General features: G+C 43.2%; 1 protein-coding gene across 2 annotated transcripts in view; it reads right to left on the bottom strand.

Moving 5' to 3' along the window:
* Positions 1 to 16,891: 16,891 nt before the first annotated feature.
* Positions 16,892 to 22,392, bottom strand: part of GALNT7 (polypeptide N-acetylgalactosaminyltransferase 7) — a 156,184-nt gene continuing 150,683 nt past the window's right edge. For both annotated transcript variants that reach the window (XM_044297138.1, XM_044297137.1), the window contains exon 12: positions 16,892 to 21,971. In XM_044297138.1, the coding sequence (XP_044153073.1) occupies positions 21,834 to 21,971 (138 nt within the window). In that variant the 3' untranslated portion in view covers positions 16,892 to 21,833. The remainder of the gene's footprint in view (positions 21,972 to 22,392) is intronic.

Below are 22,392 nucleotides of genomic sequence, written 5' to 3'. Positions count from 1 at the left end.
GTGTTTTGCGGATCCATGGATCCGATCCGCAAAACACATACGGACGTCTGAATGGAGCCTGACAGGGGGGTGATCAATGACAGGGGGGTGATCAGGGAGTGTATATAGGGTGATCACCTTCCTGTCAGGCTCCATTCAGACGTCCGTATGTGTTTTGCGGATCCGATCCATAAAAAACATACGGACGTCTTTATGGAGCCTTACAGGGGGGTGATGGAGTGAGTCTATATGGGGTGATCACCCCCCTGTAAGGCTCCATTCAGACGTCCGTATGTGTTTTGCGGATCCGATCCATGTATCCGTGGATCCGTAAAAAACATACGGACGTCTGAATGGAGCCTTACAAGGGGGTGATAAATGACAGGGGGGGGGGTGATCAGGGAGTCTATATGGGGTGATCAGGGGTCAATAAGTGACAGGGGGGGTGTAGTGTAGTGTGGTGCTTGGTGCTACTTATTACTGAGCTGCCTGTGTCCTCTGGTGGTCGATCCAAGCAAAAGGGACCACCAGAGGACCAGGTAGCAGGTATATTAGACGCTGTTATCAAAGCAGCGTCTAATATACCTGTTAGGGGTTAAAAAAATCGCATCTCCAGGCTGCCAGCGAACGATCGCCGCTGGCAGGCTGGAGATCCGCTCGCTTACGTTCCGATCCTGTGTGTGCGCGTTCACAGGAAATCTCGCGTCTCGCGAGATGACGCATATATGCGTGACTGTGCCTGGAGCTGCTGCCTTCAGAACGTGATCCTGCGTTAGGCGGTTAACACCAGATTTGCAGATTTGTATACCCCTGAGCAAAAATCTGCATAGACGAGTCCCTTATACATTTTAACGAGCGCCTTGGCTTCAAACAATACATCCCAAGCAAGCGCGCCCGGTATGGGGTCAAATTGTATAAGCTCTGTGAAAGGGCCACAGTTTATATGCACAAATTTTGAGTCTATGAGGGTAAAGATCAGACCCTGGAGCCGGTCGGTTGCCCTGACTACCTGGGAAGCAGTGGGAAGACAGTCTGGGACTTGGTGTCACCCTTATTTGGCAAGGGGTACCATCTTTATGTGAACAGTTTTTACACAAGTGTGCCCCTCTTCAGGCATTTGTTTTTAGAACAGATTGGCTGCTGTGGCACCGTGCGACCTAGTCGCCGGAGCTTCCCCCAACGGCTCGCGGTGAAATGGAGAGACAAGCGTGACGTTTACATGCTCTCCTCCATTCACGCAGACATGACAATCCAAATTGAACGAGCAATCGGAGTCATTGAAAAGCCCCTCTTGGTCCACGACTATAATTTGCTCATGGGAGAGGTGGACTTCAATGACCAGATGTTGGCTCCCTATTTACTTTCCCGCAGAACCAGACGCTGGTATAAGAAGGTGTATATTTAATTCAATTAGCTCTGTATAATAGTTTTGTTCTCTACAGTAAGGCTGGGAGAGAACAAGATCCTTCCTCAAATTTCAGGAAGAGATCATCGAGAACCTCCTGTATCCAGGAGGTTCCGTGGCCCCAACCACCAGTGTAGTGAGCCGTCTACACGAGCGACATTTCCCCAATGTCGTTGCTGGTACCTCAAACCAACCGCCACCCCGAAAAAAATGTGTCTGTAGCAGGAGTGGAATAAGGCGTGACACCCGCTATTTCTGTCCTGACCACCCTGCCCTATGCTTAGGGGAGTGTTTTTCCGGAGGTACCACACACAGGTACACTTAGCATAGGGATCACATCTCACAGGACAGGCACACAGGGCTCTTAGGGCCATTTCACAGCTGCTGCAAACCTCTCCTTTCACCTGGGACAAAATGCATAATGTACTTCGCCACATCTCTGGGCGTTTTGCGCTTTGCACATTGTCCCATGGGGAAAGAGAGGTTTGTCCTATAAAAAGGTAAAAAAAAAAAAAAATCACCGGTAAGCAAAAAAGTTAATGTTCTGTTCCAAAAGTTCAATAAAGTTTATAAAAGTTAATGTCCTGTTCAAATGTTATTATAAAGTTCATGTTAATAAATTTATTGCGTTGCGGCCTGGTTTTTTCTTTTTTCTTTAGATTTTTTTTACCTTCTAGGTGGACCAACCGATGAACCAGCTGCCGCACTGATATGCATTCTGACAGAAGCATTGCGCTGCTGTCAGATTACACAAAAGTTGATGTATGCGGCGCTGCAAGATGAGATTTCTCCTCTGCAGTGAAAAATATATGTTTGCCGAGGCTTATGAGCTGAGTGACGGTGTTCATATGCTTTGGCAAACACTTTGTATATAAAAAAAACCGCAAATGATTTATTCATCCATATCGATTGATGTGAATGGAGAAATCGGGTTTGCCAGGGCATACGGGCTAAGTGGGTTTGGATGTTGGGCGGAGCTCCTATGTCCTGGCAGACGCCTTTCCCCTCCTTTTTTTTTGGCAAAGATTTTTTCACCCAGATTGATCGATGCGAATGAAGAAATCTGTGCCGTTCATTTTTTCCTTCAGCCCAGAGGCTGAATGAAAAAAAAAAATCTCTCATTATCCGTATGCTCAATATAAGGAGAATAGCAGAAACTCCTAATGCTGGCCATACATGTAATGATTGCGGAGACCCTTAAATGCCAGGGCAGTACAAACACTCCACAAATGACCCCCTTTTGGAAAGAAGACACCCTAAGGTATTCGCTGATGGGCATATTGAGTTCATAGAAGTTTTTATTTTTTTGTCACAAGTTAGCGGAAAATGATGTAGCTCTGCTACATCCATCAGCCCCAATATGCCTCAAACAGCCCCCCATATGCCTCAAATAGCCCCACAAAGTGCCCCCATATGCCCCCATTCAAATATCCCCCCAAGTGCCTCCATAAGCCCCATTCAAATAGCCCAAGTGCCTCCATATGCCCCCATTCAAAAAGCCCCCCAAGTGCCTCCATATGCCCCCATTCAAATAGCCCCCCAAGTGCCTCCATAAGCCCAAGTGCCTCCATGAGCTCCCAAATAGCCCCCCCAAGTGCCTCAAATAGCCCCAATCGGTGGTGCATGTAAAAATAATACCCACCGCTTATGAAGTTGTCTCCTGTTCCTCCTCTCCGACGCTATCTGGACTCGTCTCGGGTGGCTGCGCGTGTGCGCAGAACTATATTCTTTTGTGCTGCGTTGGAGCAGCGCATGCGTGACTCGGTTTTAGACGCGGCTCAAAAGAATGGATCCGTGTCTGTGATGCCAAAAAAGAAAACACAGTGGTGAACTCTATCTATTTTATTTTTCTGTTGTGTTATTTTATTGAAGAGGGTGTTCTCTTTACAACTCGGATTAGGAGTACTATATCCTGCGGCTAACTACCATGGAAGAAGACAAAAAGGATATTACGGAAGATCATGCTTCGATACCAGCTCCGGTACCTGAAGGGGGGTGAGCGGCCTCTGGCCATTATTTTATATAATTCTTATGTTAATGGCACATATGTATATAACAGGGAAAACCTAAGAAAGCTGTGTCTAAGAGAAAAAAATAAGGAATGTGCCCTATGCAGATGCCCTCTGCCTTCTGAATACTTGAAAAAATTGTCAGGTCCGCATTGATAAAACGGTAGCAGAGGAATCACCGTCTTTTTATAAGAACCTTCAGTCGTTGGTCAGATTTAAGGTCAGCTCTGCTAGGTCCACTAGGAAATTTGGGGAGTCAAAAAGAGCAGAAATCTTGAAAAATTCAGCATCTTAATTTGGTGAGCTCCTCTGACTCAGAGCGAGAACAGGATTTTCATTCTTTTGAGGATCCATGTTCTGACATATCATCTGACTCGAGGGGGAAGATACGGGAAGGCCCTTTTTTCCAGTGGAAGATATTAATCCTTTATTAAAAGCAGTAAGGTCGACCATGGGCATTGAAGATTCTAAGGAACCCATACAACAGCTGGAATACATGATATCAAACTTCCCGGGGATATTGGGTTCCTGGCTAGATCCAATTACCCTGGATCTCACAGGAAGCAGGCTGTAAGTGTATTACACTGTGTAATACACATACAGCCAATAGATTACAATACAGAAGTATTGTAATGCATTGTAAAGGGGATCAGACCCCCCAAAAGTTGAAGTCCCAGAGTGGGACAAAAAAATTAAGTGGAAAAAAAAAGGTAAAAAAATAAAGTTAAAAGAAAAAAAAAAAAATTGTAAAAAAAATAGGGAAAAAAGAAAAGTAAACATATTAGGTATCGCTGTGTCCGTATCGACCGGCTCTATAAAAATATCACATGACCTAACCCCTCAGGTAAACACCGTAAAAAAAACAAAAAACTATATATATGTGGCAATGTGAACATTAAGGTGTGCAGTAAAGTCACGGGGAAGCAGGATAAAAGGGGTGTTGTGTGCATCAGGAGCGTGTCACCAAGGGGCCTGGCCTTGGTAGAGTAAAAGCCCTAGTTCAGGTGTCCCTAAAGTAGTTAGAGGGCACCATATAGATAATGTAGCTGGTTCAGCTATTTCAGGGCGGGCTTTTATTGGAAACAGGCAATGTTTTGGGTGGGTGCCTGTTCCCCATGCTCCAATCTGGGACTTATGGCATGCTCATGTCCAGGGATCCTATTTAATCCTGCTACTGGATCTTGGGTGTGGCTCACTCTGGAGTGTTTGGTGAAGCAGAGTCCTGGTGAGGCTCTGTGTGAGTGGTCTCAGCAGTGAGGGCTGAGGGGCCACGAGGCTAGGTACTAGCCTGAACTTTGGGGGAGTATGTTGCCTGTGGACAGAGGCCTGGAGGCTCTGTGTGGTCCAAGCCAGGAGGGCTGAGAGACCACTATTCCCCAAGAGACACTGGACTGGAGACAGTGGGCGTACTGTGCTCTGTACAGCCAGGAGGCTGTGGGACATTGGCTGAGAAAGCCACATGTGTTCACAGGGTGTGAACAGGGACTTAGGTGAGTCAGGAATATTATGTTTAGTTAGAGACTGGACGGGCGAGTGTTTATTATTTTTGTCATTTTGCTTGTGCTGGTGTATCACAATAAATACACTGTTTGGACCTGAAACCTGGTGTCCTGAAGCCGTATCGGTGTGAAGGATCCCCCTAAAAGAAAGCTACCCCTCACAATATATAATAACTGCAAAAAAAAACTTTTTTGTCACCTTACATCACTAAAAGTGCAACACCAAGCGATCAAAAAGGCATATGCCCCCCAAAATAGTACCAATCTAACGGTCACCTCATCCCGCAAAAAATGAGCCCCTACCTAAGACAATAGCCCAAATTTTTTTTAAAAACTGGCTCTTCGACTATGGAGACACTAAAACATGATTTTTTTTTTGTTTCAAAAATGCTTTTATTTAGAGTTGAGCGGACACCTGGAAGTTCGGATTCGACGGGTTCGGCCGAACTTTGCAAAAAAATGTAGAGTTCTGGACCCGAACTGGACCCCGAACCCCATTGAATTCAATGGGGCGCAAACTATGGAGCACTAAAATGGCTCTAAAAAGTCATGGAAAGGGCTAGAGGGCTGCAAAAGGCAGCAAAATGTGGTTAAGAGCATGGCAAGTGCTCTGCAAACAAATGTGTATAGGGAAATGACTTAAAATAACATAAAATACGTAAAAATAAAAAATTATAATCTTGATCTAGGAGGAGGAGGTCCATATGGAAGTAGGAGGTTGAGGAGGTGGTAGCAAACACTTTTTTTGTTTTGTTTTTTATTATTATAATATTTTTTTGTTTAAAAACATTGGGAAAAATAAAAAATAAAACAAAAGAGTAAGTGCGCTGGAGTAAAACAATGGCTGGGTGAGGCCGGTATACAGGTACGGACAAGTCCTGTGGGATTCCTGCCTGGTACATTTTAATAAACGAGAGCTTTTCCACATTGGCTGTGGACAGGCGGCTGCGCTCGTCTGTGATAACCCCCTCCTACAGGCACCTCAAAAGTGTAAAGGGCAAGCTCAGGCCATGTGCCCAATTTGGAGACCCAGAAGTTGAAGGGGGCAGACCCATCAGTCAGTGTGTGTAGGCGTGTGCACAAATACTGCTCCACCATGTTGCAAGTCCCTGTGACGTCCACAATCCAATTGGATATCTTAACTATCAACTTTCGATGTTCTTTTCTGCGCCTACCATGGTGATCACAGGTAACGGAGAATCAGGGTTCCATGCCGGAGAGGGAGCCTGAGAAAGGGATACAACATACAAGGGAGGTCAATGGCTGAAATCTCATTGGGTGGAGATGTGGGACAAGTTATTAAAGCGGAAAAATTGAGGGAATGCAGGAGGCGCGCGGCAATTACCCACTCCCAACTCGGGGAGGTAGTGACAATAAATAACAATACAGGACTCCTAAGATGCCCTGTTATTGGAATGAGTAATAAAAAATTACAGGGAATGTCACTGCGGTATTTTGGATTAGGAAACATTATGCAGGAGAGGCCCTGCTGTCGCTTTGTTGACTCTAGATAACTCCTGCCTGATCGCACATCCCCGTGACGTCCACTATCCAATTGGATATCTTCCCTATCAACTTTCAATGTTCTTTTATGTGCCTACCATGGTGATCACGGGGAATCCGGGTTCCATGCTGGAGAGGGAGCCTGAGAAAGGGATACCACATCCAAGGGTGGTCAATGGATTAAATCTGATTGGGTGGAGAGTGGGTCAAGTTATTAAATTCAACACATGCGCCAGGCAAGGGATGTGCGTCAAACCGGCTAGTCCCAGAGCTGCTACGAGATTTCGCCCATTATCGCACACCACCAGGCCAGACTTGAGGCTCACTGGAACCCAACCACTCATTGGTCTGTTGTTCCATGCCTGTACACAGCTCCTGCATGGTGTGGGGTTTGTCCCCCATATACGTTTTAAAAATGCCTGCTGTCATTTCCCCCTTGCTGTACTGAAGTTGGTGAAGGTGTTACGCTGACCGGATGAGGAGACGGTAGAGGAGGAGGCGGAAGCAGAGTAGGAGGAGGAAGCAACAGGAGGCAAAGAGAAACACCCTGCAATCCTTAGTGGTGGAAGGACATGCGCCAAACTGCTATCCGCCTCAGGCCCAGCCACCACTGCATTTACCCAGTGTCCCTGACAATGCTTACTGGTCCACGTATCTGTAGTTATGTGGACCTTGCCACAGATGGTGTTGCGCAGTGCACACCTGATTTTGTCCCCCACTTGGTTGTGCAGGAAAGGGATGGCTCTCCTGGAAAAGTAGTGGTGGCTGGGCACAATGTACTGTGGGACAGCCACCGCAATCAGATTCTTAAAACTGTCCGTGTCCACAAGACGGAATTACAGCATTTCAGAGGCCAGGAATTTGAAAATGCTGGCATTCAGGGCTAGAGATCGCGGGTGGGTAGGGGCTTCCTCTTTCGCTTTAGTGTTTGGGAGATAGACAGCTGAACGCTTCCATGGGACATTGTGGAGATGCTTGGTGTACGAGGTGGTGGTGTTGCTGCCACATCCTCTGTTTGCAGGGTGGCAGATGCCAATGTCAAAGAGTGGGATAAAGAGGCCGAGACTGCAGAAGAGGAAGCAGGAGGAGCCAGGAGACCTTTCTTGGTTTTTGAGGTGTCTACTCCACTGCAGCTCGTGCTTTGCACTTAGATGCATGGTCATGCAGGTTGTGCTCAGGTTTAGAACGTTTATGCCTTGCTTCAGGCTCCGATTGCACAGCGTGCAAACCACTCGTGTCTTGTCGTCAGCACATCGTCTGAAGAACTGCCATGCCAGGGAACTCCTTGGAGCTGTGCTCGTCCCTTGCTGCGTTGGGCAGTAGCAGGCGTACTGTCTAGGGGACTGCTACTCCGCTTTTGCACCCTGCTCCCTCTTTTGCTGTGCTGGTGGCTCTGCGACTACCGCCTCTTCCTCCGAACTACACAGGTCACTCGCATGATCTTGATTCCATGTGGGGTTGAGGATCTCATCTTCCTCCACATCATCTTCCACGCAGTCTTCACCCCTGCCCTCCTCGTCAGTCTGCACACTGCAGAAAGCCGCAGCAGTTGGCCCCTTGGTTTGTCATCATCCGAGACGTGTTGCGGTGGTTCTCCCATGTACTCATCCTGAAACATAAGTGGTTGTGCATCGGTGCATTCAATCTCTTCCACTTATGGGGCAGGGCTAAGTGGATGGCCCTGGGAAACCCTGCCAGCAGAGTCATCAAAAAGCATTAGAGACTGCTGCATGACTTGGGGCTCAGACTGCTTGGCTGATTTGCAAGGGGGTGAGGTGAAAAACTGATAGCCATGGGCTGCAGGTGCAAACTCTGATCTTTCAGCAGGGGACTGGGTGGGAGACAATGTGAAGGAACTGGAGGCACTGTCAGCCACCCAATCTAGTATCGCCTGTACTTGTTCTGGCCTCACCATTTGTAAAACCGCATTCGGCCCTACCAAAAACCGCTGAAGACTCTGTCGCCTACTCGCACCTGAGGAAGGTGTTTCACTTAGGCGTGTAGCTGGTACAGCTCGACCATGTCCTCTCCCTGCAACAGGAGCTCCCCCAACACCACCAGGACCAAGTCCCTTGTTTGACGCTCTCCTCATTTTTTACGGTCACCCACCGAAGTAACAGACGGTTTTACTAAATTAAAGTTACTTGTGAACAATGCAGAGCAGGTTTTTTTTGACAACCACAATGGGTTAATGTCACCCAACAATGGAACAGACGAATCTTAGAAATTTTGGTCCCTGTCACCTAGGCAGAGCAGGGTTTTTTGGACGGGGAAAAATGGGTTAACGTCACCCAACAATGCAACAGAAGAGTTTTTTTTTTTTACTTATTGCCCAGTCTGCTATGCTATGCAGTGCAGGCAGCAAAGGTACTTTATTGCAAAAAAGTTTTTTCCGCACACACAATGAAACTGATGGATTTAACTGCGATTATATTTCACTCTTACAAATGAAGCACAGGGGTTTTTAACTTAATAAATGGTGGATATGTCACCCCTATAATGGAACAGATGGATTTGCTGAATTTATGTGCCTGCCCATCACATATACAGTGCAGGCCTCAGGGGTACTTTACAACACAAAATGTAAATATGTCACCCCACAATGGAACAGATGGATTTAACCGATTGTATTTCACTAGCAGAAATGCAGCATAGGGGTACTTTACAGAAAAAAATGGGGATATGTCAACCCCTGGGTACCTGAACTCACAGACAGGTATTATTTTCCCTTCCCCTGGCACATATGCAGTGCAGGTGCACTTTAACCACTTCAGCCCCGCTAGCCGAAACCCCCTTCATGACCAGAGCACTTTTTACACTTTGGCACTACACTACTTTCACCGTTTATCGCTCGGTCATGCAACTTACCACCCAAATGAATTTTACCTCCTTTTCTTCTCACTAATAGAGCTTTCATTTGGTGGTATTTTATTGCTGATGACATTTTTACTTTTTTTGTTATTAATCGAAATGTAATGATTTTTTTTGCAAAAAAATGACATTTTTCACTTTCAGCTGTAAAATTTTGCAAAAAAACCGACATCCATATATAAATTTTTCGCTAAATTTATAGTTCTACATGTCTTTGATAAAAAAAAAATGTTTGGGCAAAAAAAAAATGGTTTGGGTAAAAGTTATAGCGTTTACAAACTATGGTACAAAAATGTGAATTTCCGCTTTTTGAAGCAGCTCTGACTTTCTGAGCACCTGTCATGTTTCCTGAGGTTCTACAATGCCCAAACAGTAGAAAACCCCCACAAATGACCCCATTTCGGAAAGTAGACACCCTAAGGTATTCACTGATTGGCATAGTGAGTTCATAGAACTTTTTATTTTTTGTCACAAGTTAGCGGAAAATGATGATGATTTTTTATTTTTTTCTTACAAAGTCTCATATTCCACTAACTTGCGACAAAAAATAAAAAATTCTAGGAACTCGCCATGCCCCTCACGGAATACCTTGGGGTGTCTTCTTTCCAAAATGGGGTCACTTGTGGGGAAGTTATACTGCCCTGGCAATTTAGGGGCCCAAATGTGAGAGAAGAACTTTGCAATCAAAATGTGTAAAAAATGACCGGTGAAATCCGAAAGGTGCACTTTGGAATATGTGCCCCTTTGCCCACCTTGGCTGCAAAAAAGTGTCACACATCTGGTATCGCCGTACTCAGGAGAAGTTGGGGAATGTGTTTTGGGGTGTCATTTTACATATACCCATGCTGGGTGAGAGAAATATCTTGGCAAAAGACAACTTTTCCAATTTTTTTATACAAAGTTGGCATTTGACCAAGATATTTTTCTCACCCAGCATGGGTATATGTAAAATGACACCCCAAAACACATTGCCCAACTTCTCCTGAGTACGGCGATACCAGATGTGTGACACTTTTTTGCAGCCTAGATGCGCAAAGGTGCCCAAATTCCTTTTAGGAGGGCATTTTTAGACATTTGGATCCCAGACTTCTTCTCACACTTTCGGGCCCCTAAAAAGCCAGGGCAGTATAAATACCCCACATGTGACCCCACTTTGGAAAGAAGACACCCCGAGGTATTCAATGAGGGGCCTGGCGAGTTCATAGAAATTTTATTTTTTTTGCATAAGTTAGCGGATATTGATTTTTTTTGTTTTTTTCTCACAAAGTCTCACTTTCCGCTAACTTAGGACAAAAATTTAAATCTTTCATGGACTCAATATGCCCCTCACGGAATACCTTGGGGTGTCTTCTTTCCAAAATGGGGTCACATGTGGGGTATTTATACTGCCCTGGCTTTTTAGGGGCCCTAAAGCGTGAGAAGAAGTCTGGAATATAAATGTCTAAAAATGTTTACGCATTTGGATTCCGTGAGGGGTATGGTGAGTTCATGTGAGATTTTATTTTTTGACACAAGTTAGTGGAATATGAGACTTAGTAAGAAAAAACAAAAACAAACAAAAAATTTCCGCTAACTTGGGCCAAAAAAAATGTCTGAATGGAGCCTTACAGGGGGGGTGATCAATGACAGGGGGGTGATCACTATATAGACTCCCGGATCACCCCCCTGTCATTGATCACCCCCCTGGTAAGGCTCCATTCAGACGTCCGTATGATTTTTACGGATCCATGGATCGGATCCGCAAAACACATGCGGACGTCTGAATGGAGCCTTACAGGGGGGTGATCAATGACAGGGGGGTGATCACCCATATAGACTCCCTGATCACCCCCCTGTAAGGTTCCATTCAGACGTCCGTATGATTTTTACGGATCCATGGATACATGGATCGGATCCGCAAAACACATGCGGACGTCTGAATGGAGCCTTACAGGGGAGTTATCAATGACAGGGGGTGATCAGGGTGATCATCCCCCTGTCACTGATCACCCCCCCGTAAGGCTCCATTCAGACGTCCGTATGATTTTTACGGATCCATGGATCGGATCCGCAAAACACATGCGGACGTCTGAATGGAGCCTTACAGGGGGGTGATCAATGACAGGCGGGTGATCAATGACAGGGGGTGATCAGGGAGTGTATATGGGTGATCACCCGCCTGTCATTGATCACCCCCCTGTAAGGCTCCATTCAGACGTCCGCATGTGTTTTGCGGATCCGATCCATGTATCCATGGATCCGTAAAAATCATACGGACGTCTGAATGGAGCCTTACAGGGGGGTGATCAATGACAGAGGGGTGATCAATGACAGGGGGTGATCAGGGAGTGTATATGGGTGATCACCCGCCTGTCATTGATCACCCCCCTGTAAGGCTCCATTCAGACGTCCGCATGTGTTTTGCGGATCCGATCCATGTATCCGTAAAAATCATACGGACGTCTGAACGGAGCCTGACAGGGGGGTGATCAATGACAGGGGGGGTGATCAGGGAGTTTATATGGGGTGATCATGGGTTCATAAAGGGTTAATAAGTGACGGGGGGGGGGGGGGTGTAGTGTAGTGTAGTGTTTGGGTGCGACTTTACTGAGCTACCTGTGTCCTCTGGTGGTCGATCCTAACAAAAGGGACCACCAGAGGACCAGGTAGCAGGTATATTAGACGCTGTTATCAAAACAGCGTCTAATATACCTGTTAGGGGTTAAAAAAATCAGATCTCCAGCCTGCCAGCGAGCGATCGCCGCTGGCAGGCTGGAGATCCACTCGCTTACCTTCCGTTCCTGTGAGCGTGTTCACAGGAAATCCCGGCCCTCGCGAGATGACAAGGTATATGCGTCGTCGTGCGCAGGGCTGCCGCCTCCGGACCGCACATCTGCGTTAGGCGGTCCGGAGGCGGTTAAAAATGGGTATATGTCAGCCACTTAACTACAAGAACAGGATCAAATGATTGTCCCTGGCACATATGCAGTGCTGGTGCACAAAATGGCTGCCAAAGCACACCTAACAGATGGATTAAAACTTCTTTTTTCTGTCTCACTGGGCTCAGGGCAGGGTACAAAAATGTTGCATTGCACCCCCAAAAAATCGCTGTAGATCGCTGACTTCACACCAAGTGCAGATATCAGAGTCTTTCCTAATCTCTCCCTCACAGCAGCAGCATCCTATCCCTACAACTAATAGGAGCAGAGTGACGTGCAGCGCTACATGACTCCAGCTTATATAGAGGCTGGGTCACATGCTGCACTTGGCCAGTCACATCTATGCCATTAGTAGGCATGGCTGTGATGGCTTCTAAGGACACACTAGTTAAATGCTTGTTGATTGGCTGCCCTGCAGCCTTTTAAAAAGCGCCATTAAAATCGACAAACACTGAACTCTAACCCAAACTTTACGAAAATGTTCGGGTCCGGGTACAAAAAACCCTAAAGTTCGGTACGAACCCGAACTTTACATTTCGGGTTCGCTCAACCCTACTTTTGTGTTAAATGTAAAAATAAAAATAGACATAATAGGTATTGCCAGGTTCGTAACAACCTGCTCTATAAAAAATACCACAGGGAAGACTGAGGTACCACAGGCCACCCCATCAGTGATACTTAGGGCACTCGAACTCTCTCACAAACACTTACCCGTAGCACGCTATGTAGAGATGGTCTTACAAATATGCTATAGATCCTATTTGACTCAAAGGAGAGGATTCAAAATAGGCATTTATGACTCTACATGTTGTTTTAAGTGTGGGGCTCTGGATGTGGAACTATATCACTGTTTATGGGATTGTCCAAAGATCAGAGAGTTCTGGGACAAAATCATTAATTTCACTAAAACACATTTAACTAATTTCACCCCACCCGACCCCCTTTGGGCTTTATTCGGGTACCTGGACACAGACAAATATAACTGCACCCCGGATGCAGAAAACTCTTGCATTTTGTGGCAGCAGCAGGCACCAAGGGGATCTTGCAAGTTTGGCTAAAACCTACAATCCCCCCCTTTCAAACTATTCTTGGAGAAACTCTAATATATCATGCATATGGATTGGGTTGAGGCCTTGCACCAAAAAGACAAGAAAGTAAAACATTTCTTCCAGGTGTGGGAAAGCTTTATTAACATATTACCATTACATGTACTTAAGGCTATTCACGAGTGCTTTTCTGTGACTACTTGGTTCCGGGAGCAGGTGTTGATGGGCAAAGAGCCAGTGCGGTTGGCCGAGCATTTTCCTTTTCTGTTGTTACTCATTTTCTTCTTGCTTGCGAGAAACACATTAAAAGGTACTTGATGCCCAAGCAACGAGAAAACATTACAGCAAATAACTTGCTGATTACTGGCGGATTGTATATGTCCATAACATCATAGACTGGTCATTGTCAGAGACTGACATATGCTTTTGTGTTAACCTCGCTTATACTGAAATTATGGTACCAATTTGATATCTTGTCTGTAAGAATCCGGAAAGCCGTAGACTACTACTACGCTTCAGACTTGTCAAAAACAGATATAGATTATGACAAACTTTTTTTTTTGTCCTTTTACTTTGTGCTTGTTTTTCTAAAATAAACTCAAAAACAATAAAAAAAATACCACATGACCTAACCCCTCGGGTAAGCACCGTAAAAAGAAAAACTGTGTCCTAAAATTTTTTTGGGTCACTTTACATCACAAAAAGTGTAATAGCAAGCGATCAAAAAGTCATATGCACCCCAAAATAGTGCCAGTCATCTCATCCCGCAAAAATTATACCCTAGCTAAGACAAATCGCCCAAAAAAGTCATATTTGGTATTGTTGCGTCCGTAACAACCTGCTCTATAAAAATAGTGCATGATCTAACCTGTCAGATGAACATTGTAAATAACAAAAAATAAAAATGGTGCCAAAACAGCTAATTTTTGTTACCTTGCCTCACAAAAAGTGTAATATAGAGCAACCAAAAATCATATGTACCCTAAAATAGTACCAACAAAACTGCCACCTTATCCCGTAGTTTCCAAAAAGGTGTCACTTCTTTGGAGTTTCTACTCTAGGGGTGCGTCTTAAAATGTGACATGGTTTTTAAAAACCATATGGCGTTCCTTTCCTTCTGCGCCCTGCTATGTGCCCATACAGCAGTTTATGACAACATATGGGGTGTTTCTGTAAACTACAGAATCAGGGCAATAAATATTGAGTTTTGTTTGGCTGTTAACCCTTGCGTTGTTACAGGAAAAAAAATTAAAATAGAAAATGACAAAAAAGTGAAATTCTGAAATGTCATCTCCATTTTCCATTAATTCTTGTGGAACACCTAAAGGGTTAACAAAGCTTGTAAAATCAGTTTTGAATACCTTGAGGGGTGTAGTTTCTAAAATGGGGTCATTTTTGGGTGGTTTCTATTATGTAAGCCTCACAAAGGGACTTCAGACCTGAACGGATCCTTAAAAAGTGGGTTTTGGAAATTTTGCTTCTAAATTACTAAGCCTTCTAACGTCCCCAAAAAATAAAATGGCATTCACAAAATTACCCAAACATGAAGTAGACATATGGGCAATGTAAAGTAATAACTATTTTTGTATCCCTATTATAAAAGTAGAGAAATTAAAATTTGGAGATTTGCTAATTTTTCCATATATTTGTTTTTTTTTATAACAATTAAATATTTTCACTCAGTTTTACTACTGTCATGAAAAATATGTGAGGAGAAAACGATCTCAGAATGGCTTGGATAAGTAAAAGCGTTTTAAAGTTTAAAGGGTTAAGTGGTGAGTATATAAACTTTTGTTGTTTTGACATATTTAGGGGCTTTGGGAATATTTTGAAATAAATCAGACTACCATTTACATGGGTTGTCCCAGCATAAGAACTTATCCACAGCATATGGTATAAGTACCGGTATCTTATCAAAACGGGTTCCAGCTGCTTGGATCCCTGGAGAACGCAAGCTGCAGCTCCATTCAACTGTACACGGCTGCCGGAGAAAGCCAAGCACTGTACTCATCTTCTCTTCTGCTGTCCCATAGAGTTGAATGGAGCAACAGCAGATGTGTGTGACCACTGCTCCATTCACTCCAGGGGCTCCGCACTTAATTCCTAACGATAAGCCACCAATGTCTGAGGTGGATATAACCCTAGAATGTCTCTTCATTACAATGAGATTTTTGTGCCATCAGTTGTATTGTTTGCTTGCATTCTACCAGAGTTTTGCCACTTTAGATGATGGCAGAATAGTGCAGTCTCTGCTGCCATTTTACTTGTTAAAAAAAAAAAAAAGGGAAACTTGATTAAAAAAATCAATGATGTGACTTTGGCTTTTGCATAAATCCATAAACAATTCCATTATGGATCAGAAAAGGAAACTTAAGGGTGTGTCTGAGGAGGATTGGTGAGGCATGGGGGATGGGTTCCATTCCAGTAAGGAGATGGCATATCAATAGAACTTTCCTTCACTTTATGATCAGTGGGGGTCAAAGCTCTGGGACTTCCACCAGTCCTAAGAATGAAGGGGCTGAATGCTGAAGCCCCTTCATTGCTTCTCCCAGCAGAGCTGCACCAGGTAATTCTGCTGCGGTTACCCTCTGGAGCAGATGGCTGGGGTGCCACTATGAAGGGATCAAAGTACCATTAACAATTAACTTTTCACATTTACAGTTATCAACAAAACAAGGACAAAAAATTAAAATATTTATTCTTGCACCTAGAAAAACAAGCAACCCCCAAATTGACAGAAACACCCCAATACGCATTGTAAAATGCATCAGTATCTGTACAATTTCTACAGAAACATACAGTGTATCAAAAATGTGCATAAATCAAACTAACGCATGAAGGAAATGCATAGTGGTGTTATCATATAAAGCAAAAAACATGAGATTTCTTCCAGAACATTACAATAAAGCAAGGGTCTGCAACCTGTGACGCACTGGCTATGTGGAACTACAACTCCCTCACTTAGGGAGTAGGGTTATGGGTTGAATTTATGAGATTGCTAGGTTTCTCAATATACACATTTAAATCACAGATTGCTTTAATTGCACACAGTATCCAGGTTCCAAACAAACTACCTGCACAAGGTGTTCTTTCCTTCTAGTAAGGGAGATTTATCATGAGGGCAATCTAAAAAGCCAGTTCTGCAGGAATCTGAGCTGCAGTAATGTGTGCAAATGTATCAAATGTTGCCTTATGATAAATCTGGTGCACCTTGAAATCTAAGGGTACCCTGCACTCTGTATGGATTACAAACAGATTTTCTCCACCGATTTTGTGCGGGGGAAAAACTGCTGGTACTGTATGATGCTGCAAAGTGTATGAGATTTGACAAATCTCACGTACACTTTGGGCCAGATTTATCATTAGCTCAAGTCTGCACAAATTTGCGACTTTTTTCTGCTCTGCACTATGCTCGCCAGTTTTCTGAAAGTGGGCGTGTTTTCTTATGTAAATGAATCTCTAGACAGATTTACTATTGGGATTATTTAAAAAGTCGCAAAAAAAATGCGCAATTTCACTTCAGTGAGGACCATGCTTATCTTAGGAGACTTTTTAATAGAACATGCGACTTTTTCGTAAGGATGTGCGACTTTTGTAAAGCTTCTTACTGACAGATAAACTGCTACCGTCAAACCACATTTATTACAGTCTTAAAGGGCCGATCATAAATCTGACTTGGCTAAAACATACTTTAGCCATATGTGAAAGTGGAGTCAGCTGTCAGGGTAATGATAAATCTGGCCCTTTGCCTTTTTAAATAGGTGCTGAAATTGACCTGCTGTGCAGATTATGAAATTAATTTGCGGAGTGAGATCTGCAGCCTGCACCAAAAAAGATGCCAAAACTGCTAAATAGGGCAAAATTATGAGCTGTTTTGGTGCAGAATTCTTGCAGATTACTGCACACATATTTGCACCGTGTGCAGGCACCCTTACACTTCTGTCTTGAGATGTTACTCTACTGTCTATGCTACCCCTTTCCTAGGGTAAGACTGTGACAATTTTTGCGGTTCAGCGGGGGTATTCCGGTTACATTAAGTTATCCCCTATCCACAGGATAGGGAATAACTATTAGATTGGTGGGGGCCCTACCGCTGGGACCCCCCAACGATGACAAGGGTGCCTGTACCTTCTGCAGCCCCCTGAAATGAACGTAGCTGCCGGTTGGGCATGCGCGTGGCCACTCCATTCATTTCTATGGGAGTTCCAGAGATAGCCAAGTACAGTACTGCTGTCACAGGAATTCCCATAGAAGTGAATAGAGTGGCCACATGCATGCCTGACTGGACACTCCTTTCATTTCAAGGGGTATGGTCGGTGGGGTCCAAGCAGTAGGATAGGGGAAAACTTAATGTAACTGGAATACCCCTTCAAATTAGCTTGACAGGCTAACCATGTCCACTCCCTATACTTTGCAAAACTGGAGTGAGTGATGAAAAACAATTACAAAATGTCAAAAACTTTTTGCAAATAAGCCCAAAAAGTTGCAAAGCCCTATTTTGTGACTTATTGATGCCAGAAATGTGGAGGGAAAGGCCTGCTATATTCTCCCCATAGTGCATGATTTATGCAAAGAATATAACAGCATAGTAGATGTTACCTATAAGATATCCGTGACATTGCCAGTCTCAGGACTGCTCATGCTGGTTCCTTACAGTTTCTAGATATGTTCTGTACTTTCGGGTGATCCGCTTAATCCTCTGTGCTGCAATGTGGTGAACACCGCTCTAATTCAATGGGATTTTCATACTAAAGGACTATTAGTTTATATACATTTATAGAAAATCCATCATAGGTTGTGATAATATTAGCCATTATTAGTCATGCAAGATCGGAATGACATAGTCATCAATAAATTAACCCAGCATAGTAATGTGCTGTCATAGCGCCAGCCATTATGTAAAATGGCCATCAGATGGGATAGCCACGTTATCAGTTACAATAGTCTTTACACATCTTTGGTTCTCGTTTGACATAAGACAAGAATTGTATTGCTTTCCATAAACTATATTGTTTACCTTGTGGTAAGGCTATGTTCACATCTGCACCACAAACTCTGGTAGTATGTTCTGGTAGAGTAACAGACTACCGGAGTTTACTGTATCCTGCATAGCTAGATACCGCTGCATCCCCTGGGATCCGATGACTTTCCATAGTAGAAAGCTGACGGACCTCCATCAGATCCCATTATAGTCCATGTGGTATGCAGCAATATTCAGCTATGCCAGATGCAGTAAACTATGGTAGGCCATTCCTCTGCCAGAACAGACTATCACAGTTTTAGCCAGAGATGTGAACCTACCCTAACCCAGTAGATTGGGGGTAAGGTAGTAGTCCTATGTATGCATTATGATTTAGCATGATTTATAACTAGTGTTGAGCGAACTTGTGCTTCAAGTTCGGCGTACAAGTTTCTGGTTCGGCTTATCTAAGAATTCCGTTATGAATTCTGCTACCTTTGGACCAGAACTTATGGTCCCTGGTTAGCAGAATCCGTTACAGGATTCTTAGATAACCTGAACCTTGTACCCCAAACTTAAAACCACAAGTTCACTCCATCCTTATTTATTACTGAGTATCCAATGATCCCTTCTAATCAGTTCCTGTATGATAAAGTGTGTCCACAACACAGTTATAGTTACATTATTTTTAACATAGGGTGGTTCAACTTAAAATTTAAAGGCACCTCCAAGTATCACCTTGAGCAAGAATGAGGTTGACATTTTCTATTAGAGTCACAATTCATATTCACACATACAGTTCTTATTTAGATCAATGGATTCCTATACAGAGTCAACAGAAATTGAGGCCTCTGGTGGAAAAATAACAGCTGCAGGATTTTGAACTTTATTATTAGAGCATGGCCAAACCAGGAAAGAAGATATTACAAAGCCGCTTTCACACACTCAGAATTTAGCATCAGTATTTGTAATCCAAAAAACAGAAGATGCAAATGTTCCCATTATTCTTTTTGGCTGTAGGTTCCACACCTAGCTTTGGCGTAAAAATACTGACCATATGAAAGTGGCTTAATGGGGCTGTCCAATCTGAATAAAGAATATCCACAGCATATGCCATAAACGTCTGATAGGTGTAGGTCCTACCTCTGGAACCCTCTCCTATTTCAAGAATGGGGCTCCATTGCATGCCACCAGGAATGGAGAGAACAAAGAATCCACACATGTGAGCCAAGCAAAAATAGAACATATCCATTGACGTCTATGGACTGAGAATAATACCCATATGGATTTGTTGTAACATGCTATGTATTGGAAATAATTTTTATACATAATTATAAAAAATAAAAAAAAGGTGAATTAAACTGTTTAAAAATGTTTTACAAACTTAAAAAAAAAAAAATGTGTGAATGAGCCCTTGGTGGTATGTACTGCCTGGAGGTAAACTGTCATATTTTGCCATTAAGTGTATGTAGATATGGAGCCATAGTAAACAAACAATCTGGTAATTGTGGGGTTTTCAGGTATCGTTTCATACCATCTTAACAAATGTGTATAGACAACAGCGAAAGAGATTTGGTTTCTCCTAATGTAGTAAAACCCTCAATAAATAAATTAATGACAAGCACAATAGCTTGCTGTGGATATATTCATATATCATGTCTACTTCTCACTACTCATTAGCAGGATTTTTTAAATATTATTTACAAAGGAACAATGTTGGATAGGACGGAATGTACTGCCAGTCATGTTGGCACACCGTGTAAGCATTGAACTTTAATTGCCATATGACCACTACCATATAGGCATCATAAGAGTTTGCTGATATGTAGAGATCACTTAAAGGGGTTATCCAGGAATGGATGATGATGACCTATCCTTAGCCTAAGTCTTCATTATTACATCGGTGGGTTCAGAGTCCTGATGTATGGTGAGGTCACATGGCCTAGGAAGAGTCTGTGGAGCTCACGGAGCACCAACCTCTTCTAACAGCTGATCTGATCCAGAGCATAGGTCAATATTAATTGCCAGATAACTCCTTTAAGCCACCAGTAGTCATGTATAATAATATAGCAGAACGTATACTCCAACACTGCATCAGATGCAAGATCTCACTGTAAAGACTATGACGTGTGTGCAGACATTACGTACCAACTGGTTAGACTGAGGAGATAATGTCATTTCATATGATTAGTCTGCAATGATCCTGTAATTTGTGCTATAAAACAGAATCACAAACCTTTCTTATATAGTGAATGTGTATATTGCTTCCCAGTCGCCAGTTGTCTTAAGACGTATCGTTAAAAATATGCAGTGAGATACACCATAGAGTAAAAAGAAACCACAGGACGGGACGCATTTTACTGAACTATGTTAAAGGTATGGCTGTATATCATTGTGGAAGTAATGTCCTGGAGTCCAACACACACCTTATCCGTCCCAAAGCAACCTTTATGGATTTGTCATAAACTAATGTACCTGTGCCTTCAATATATATTGAGCAGCTTTCAAAATGTTTCCATCCTGGGAAACTTCAGAAAGGATGTGACCTGAGTAAGAGAACCAGTCACCAAATTAAAAGGGAACAAAGCCATATACTGTTACTGCTTGATTATTTGTACCTCTTACATATGACTAACGTGTCACTTTAGACGACACACGCTCTCTCCACATACTGCGATGCAGTGGTTTGTGTATGGAGAGTTAGAATGACCGATAGTGTGTTAGTTACTCCAGTTTAACCTGAGATTAGTTGAAGCCCATAACCTCAATTTTTCCAATGTCAAAAATAACCACAATAGGAATATGATATTCTGTCACTAACCAGAACATTGTGCCATATCTGGTACTGTGTGGAGTGTGAAGACACTTTTGGATTGTGGGTAGTAGACTCAGCTAGGCTATACAATTTACATAGACCAAAGATATCAAAAGTTGCACCTTTAGAGGACAGCAATAATTGTTTAGAGGTGACCACAAGTCTGACACGACTTACTCCTTACCAAAGGAACAGCATGAACATTAAGAATTATGGCCTTGTGATGTGGCTAGGGCACCCAGACAATAGGAGGGTCCCTTATACCCTCTATGCATCCTTATGTTCATCAAACATTCATCAGTTAGCTTCCACCGTTAACACATGGTCATCACATAGATCTACTATACAAAAGAAATAAAGAGGCACCAAGAATTTTCAGATTTTCCCATTCAAAACAGCAGCACGGACAAAAGCCACCATTGCTAAAACAAATCGTGGCAGTGCTTTGGAAAATAAAATAAAAATCTAATGGAAATCTAGTTAATCACCGAGACACATTAATCAACTGATTTTCAAGTGTGTTTTAAAAACTACCTTCCAGCCCCTGAGTATAATCCCAAAAAAATATTGTCTTTAGCTTTGTTCCTACAAACAGAGCTAGAAGCACTTTACAAACATTATCTTGAATCAAGATGATGTAAACGTGTAAAAAGTTTAAGGTAAAAGCAGTCTTGTAAACATTAACTGCAGGATGACCCCATTCTAATCCTGGAGATCTTCATTCTCCTTCATTATGTCTTAAAGGATGCTTGCTGAATACAGATCTCAGTTGCAGTCGGTTCCAGGTCGTCTTCAGCCAAGTTCATCTTTGTGCAGTGGTCTTCTATTCTATACACTAAGGATATTGTTCATTTCCCACTTTTGTGATGATTTGCTGGAGTCACAGTCTGACAAGAACACTTTGTGAAGAACCTCTGAGCGATCCAAGCATTTTCCAGTTGGGATATGGGTGAATCTGTTTAGGTTCTGTGGGACATAAAGGTTTTATTTTTCAGTTCTATTAACTTTAAAATACATACAATGACGTTTTTCTTGTGCTACATCAAGAGTGGCTAAATTTTTTCAGCATGATATCTACTTTTTGTGGAGCCTGAATTAAGTTATCTATTAGAGCAGTGTTTCTCAACTATTGTCCTCAGGGGCCACCTGCCAGTCATGATTTGAGAAGACCCCACAGAATTTATACCTGTAGTAAGTACAGATGCATTGACACCAATTATATCACCTACTAAGGAAATCCTAAAAAAAAACATGAATTGCAGGTGGACCCTGAGGACTGGAGTTGAGGAACACTGTGTTAGGGAACCAAGGATGTGGTGCGTGGAGGGCGATGCTCCAATAGTTTTGCAAGTCACTTTTTTAGATACCGGTGTGTCCCCATAATAAC

This window comes from Bufo gargarizans, chromosome 1 (assembly GCF_014858855.1).
Source record: "Bufo gargarizans isolate SCDJY-AF-19 chromosome 1, ASM1485885v1, whole genome shotgun sequence".
In the NCBI taxonomy this organism is placed as follows: Eukaryota; Metazoa; Chordata; class Amphibia; order Anura; family Bufonidae; genus Bufo; species Bufo gargarizans.
The sequence above is the reverse complement of the archived record's forward strand: the minus strand, read 5'-3'. Positions and strand labels throughout refer to the sequence as shown.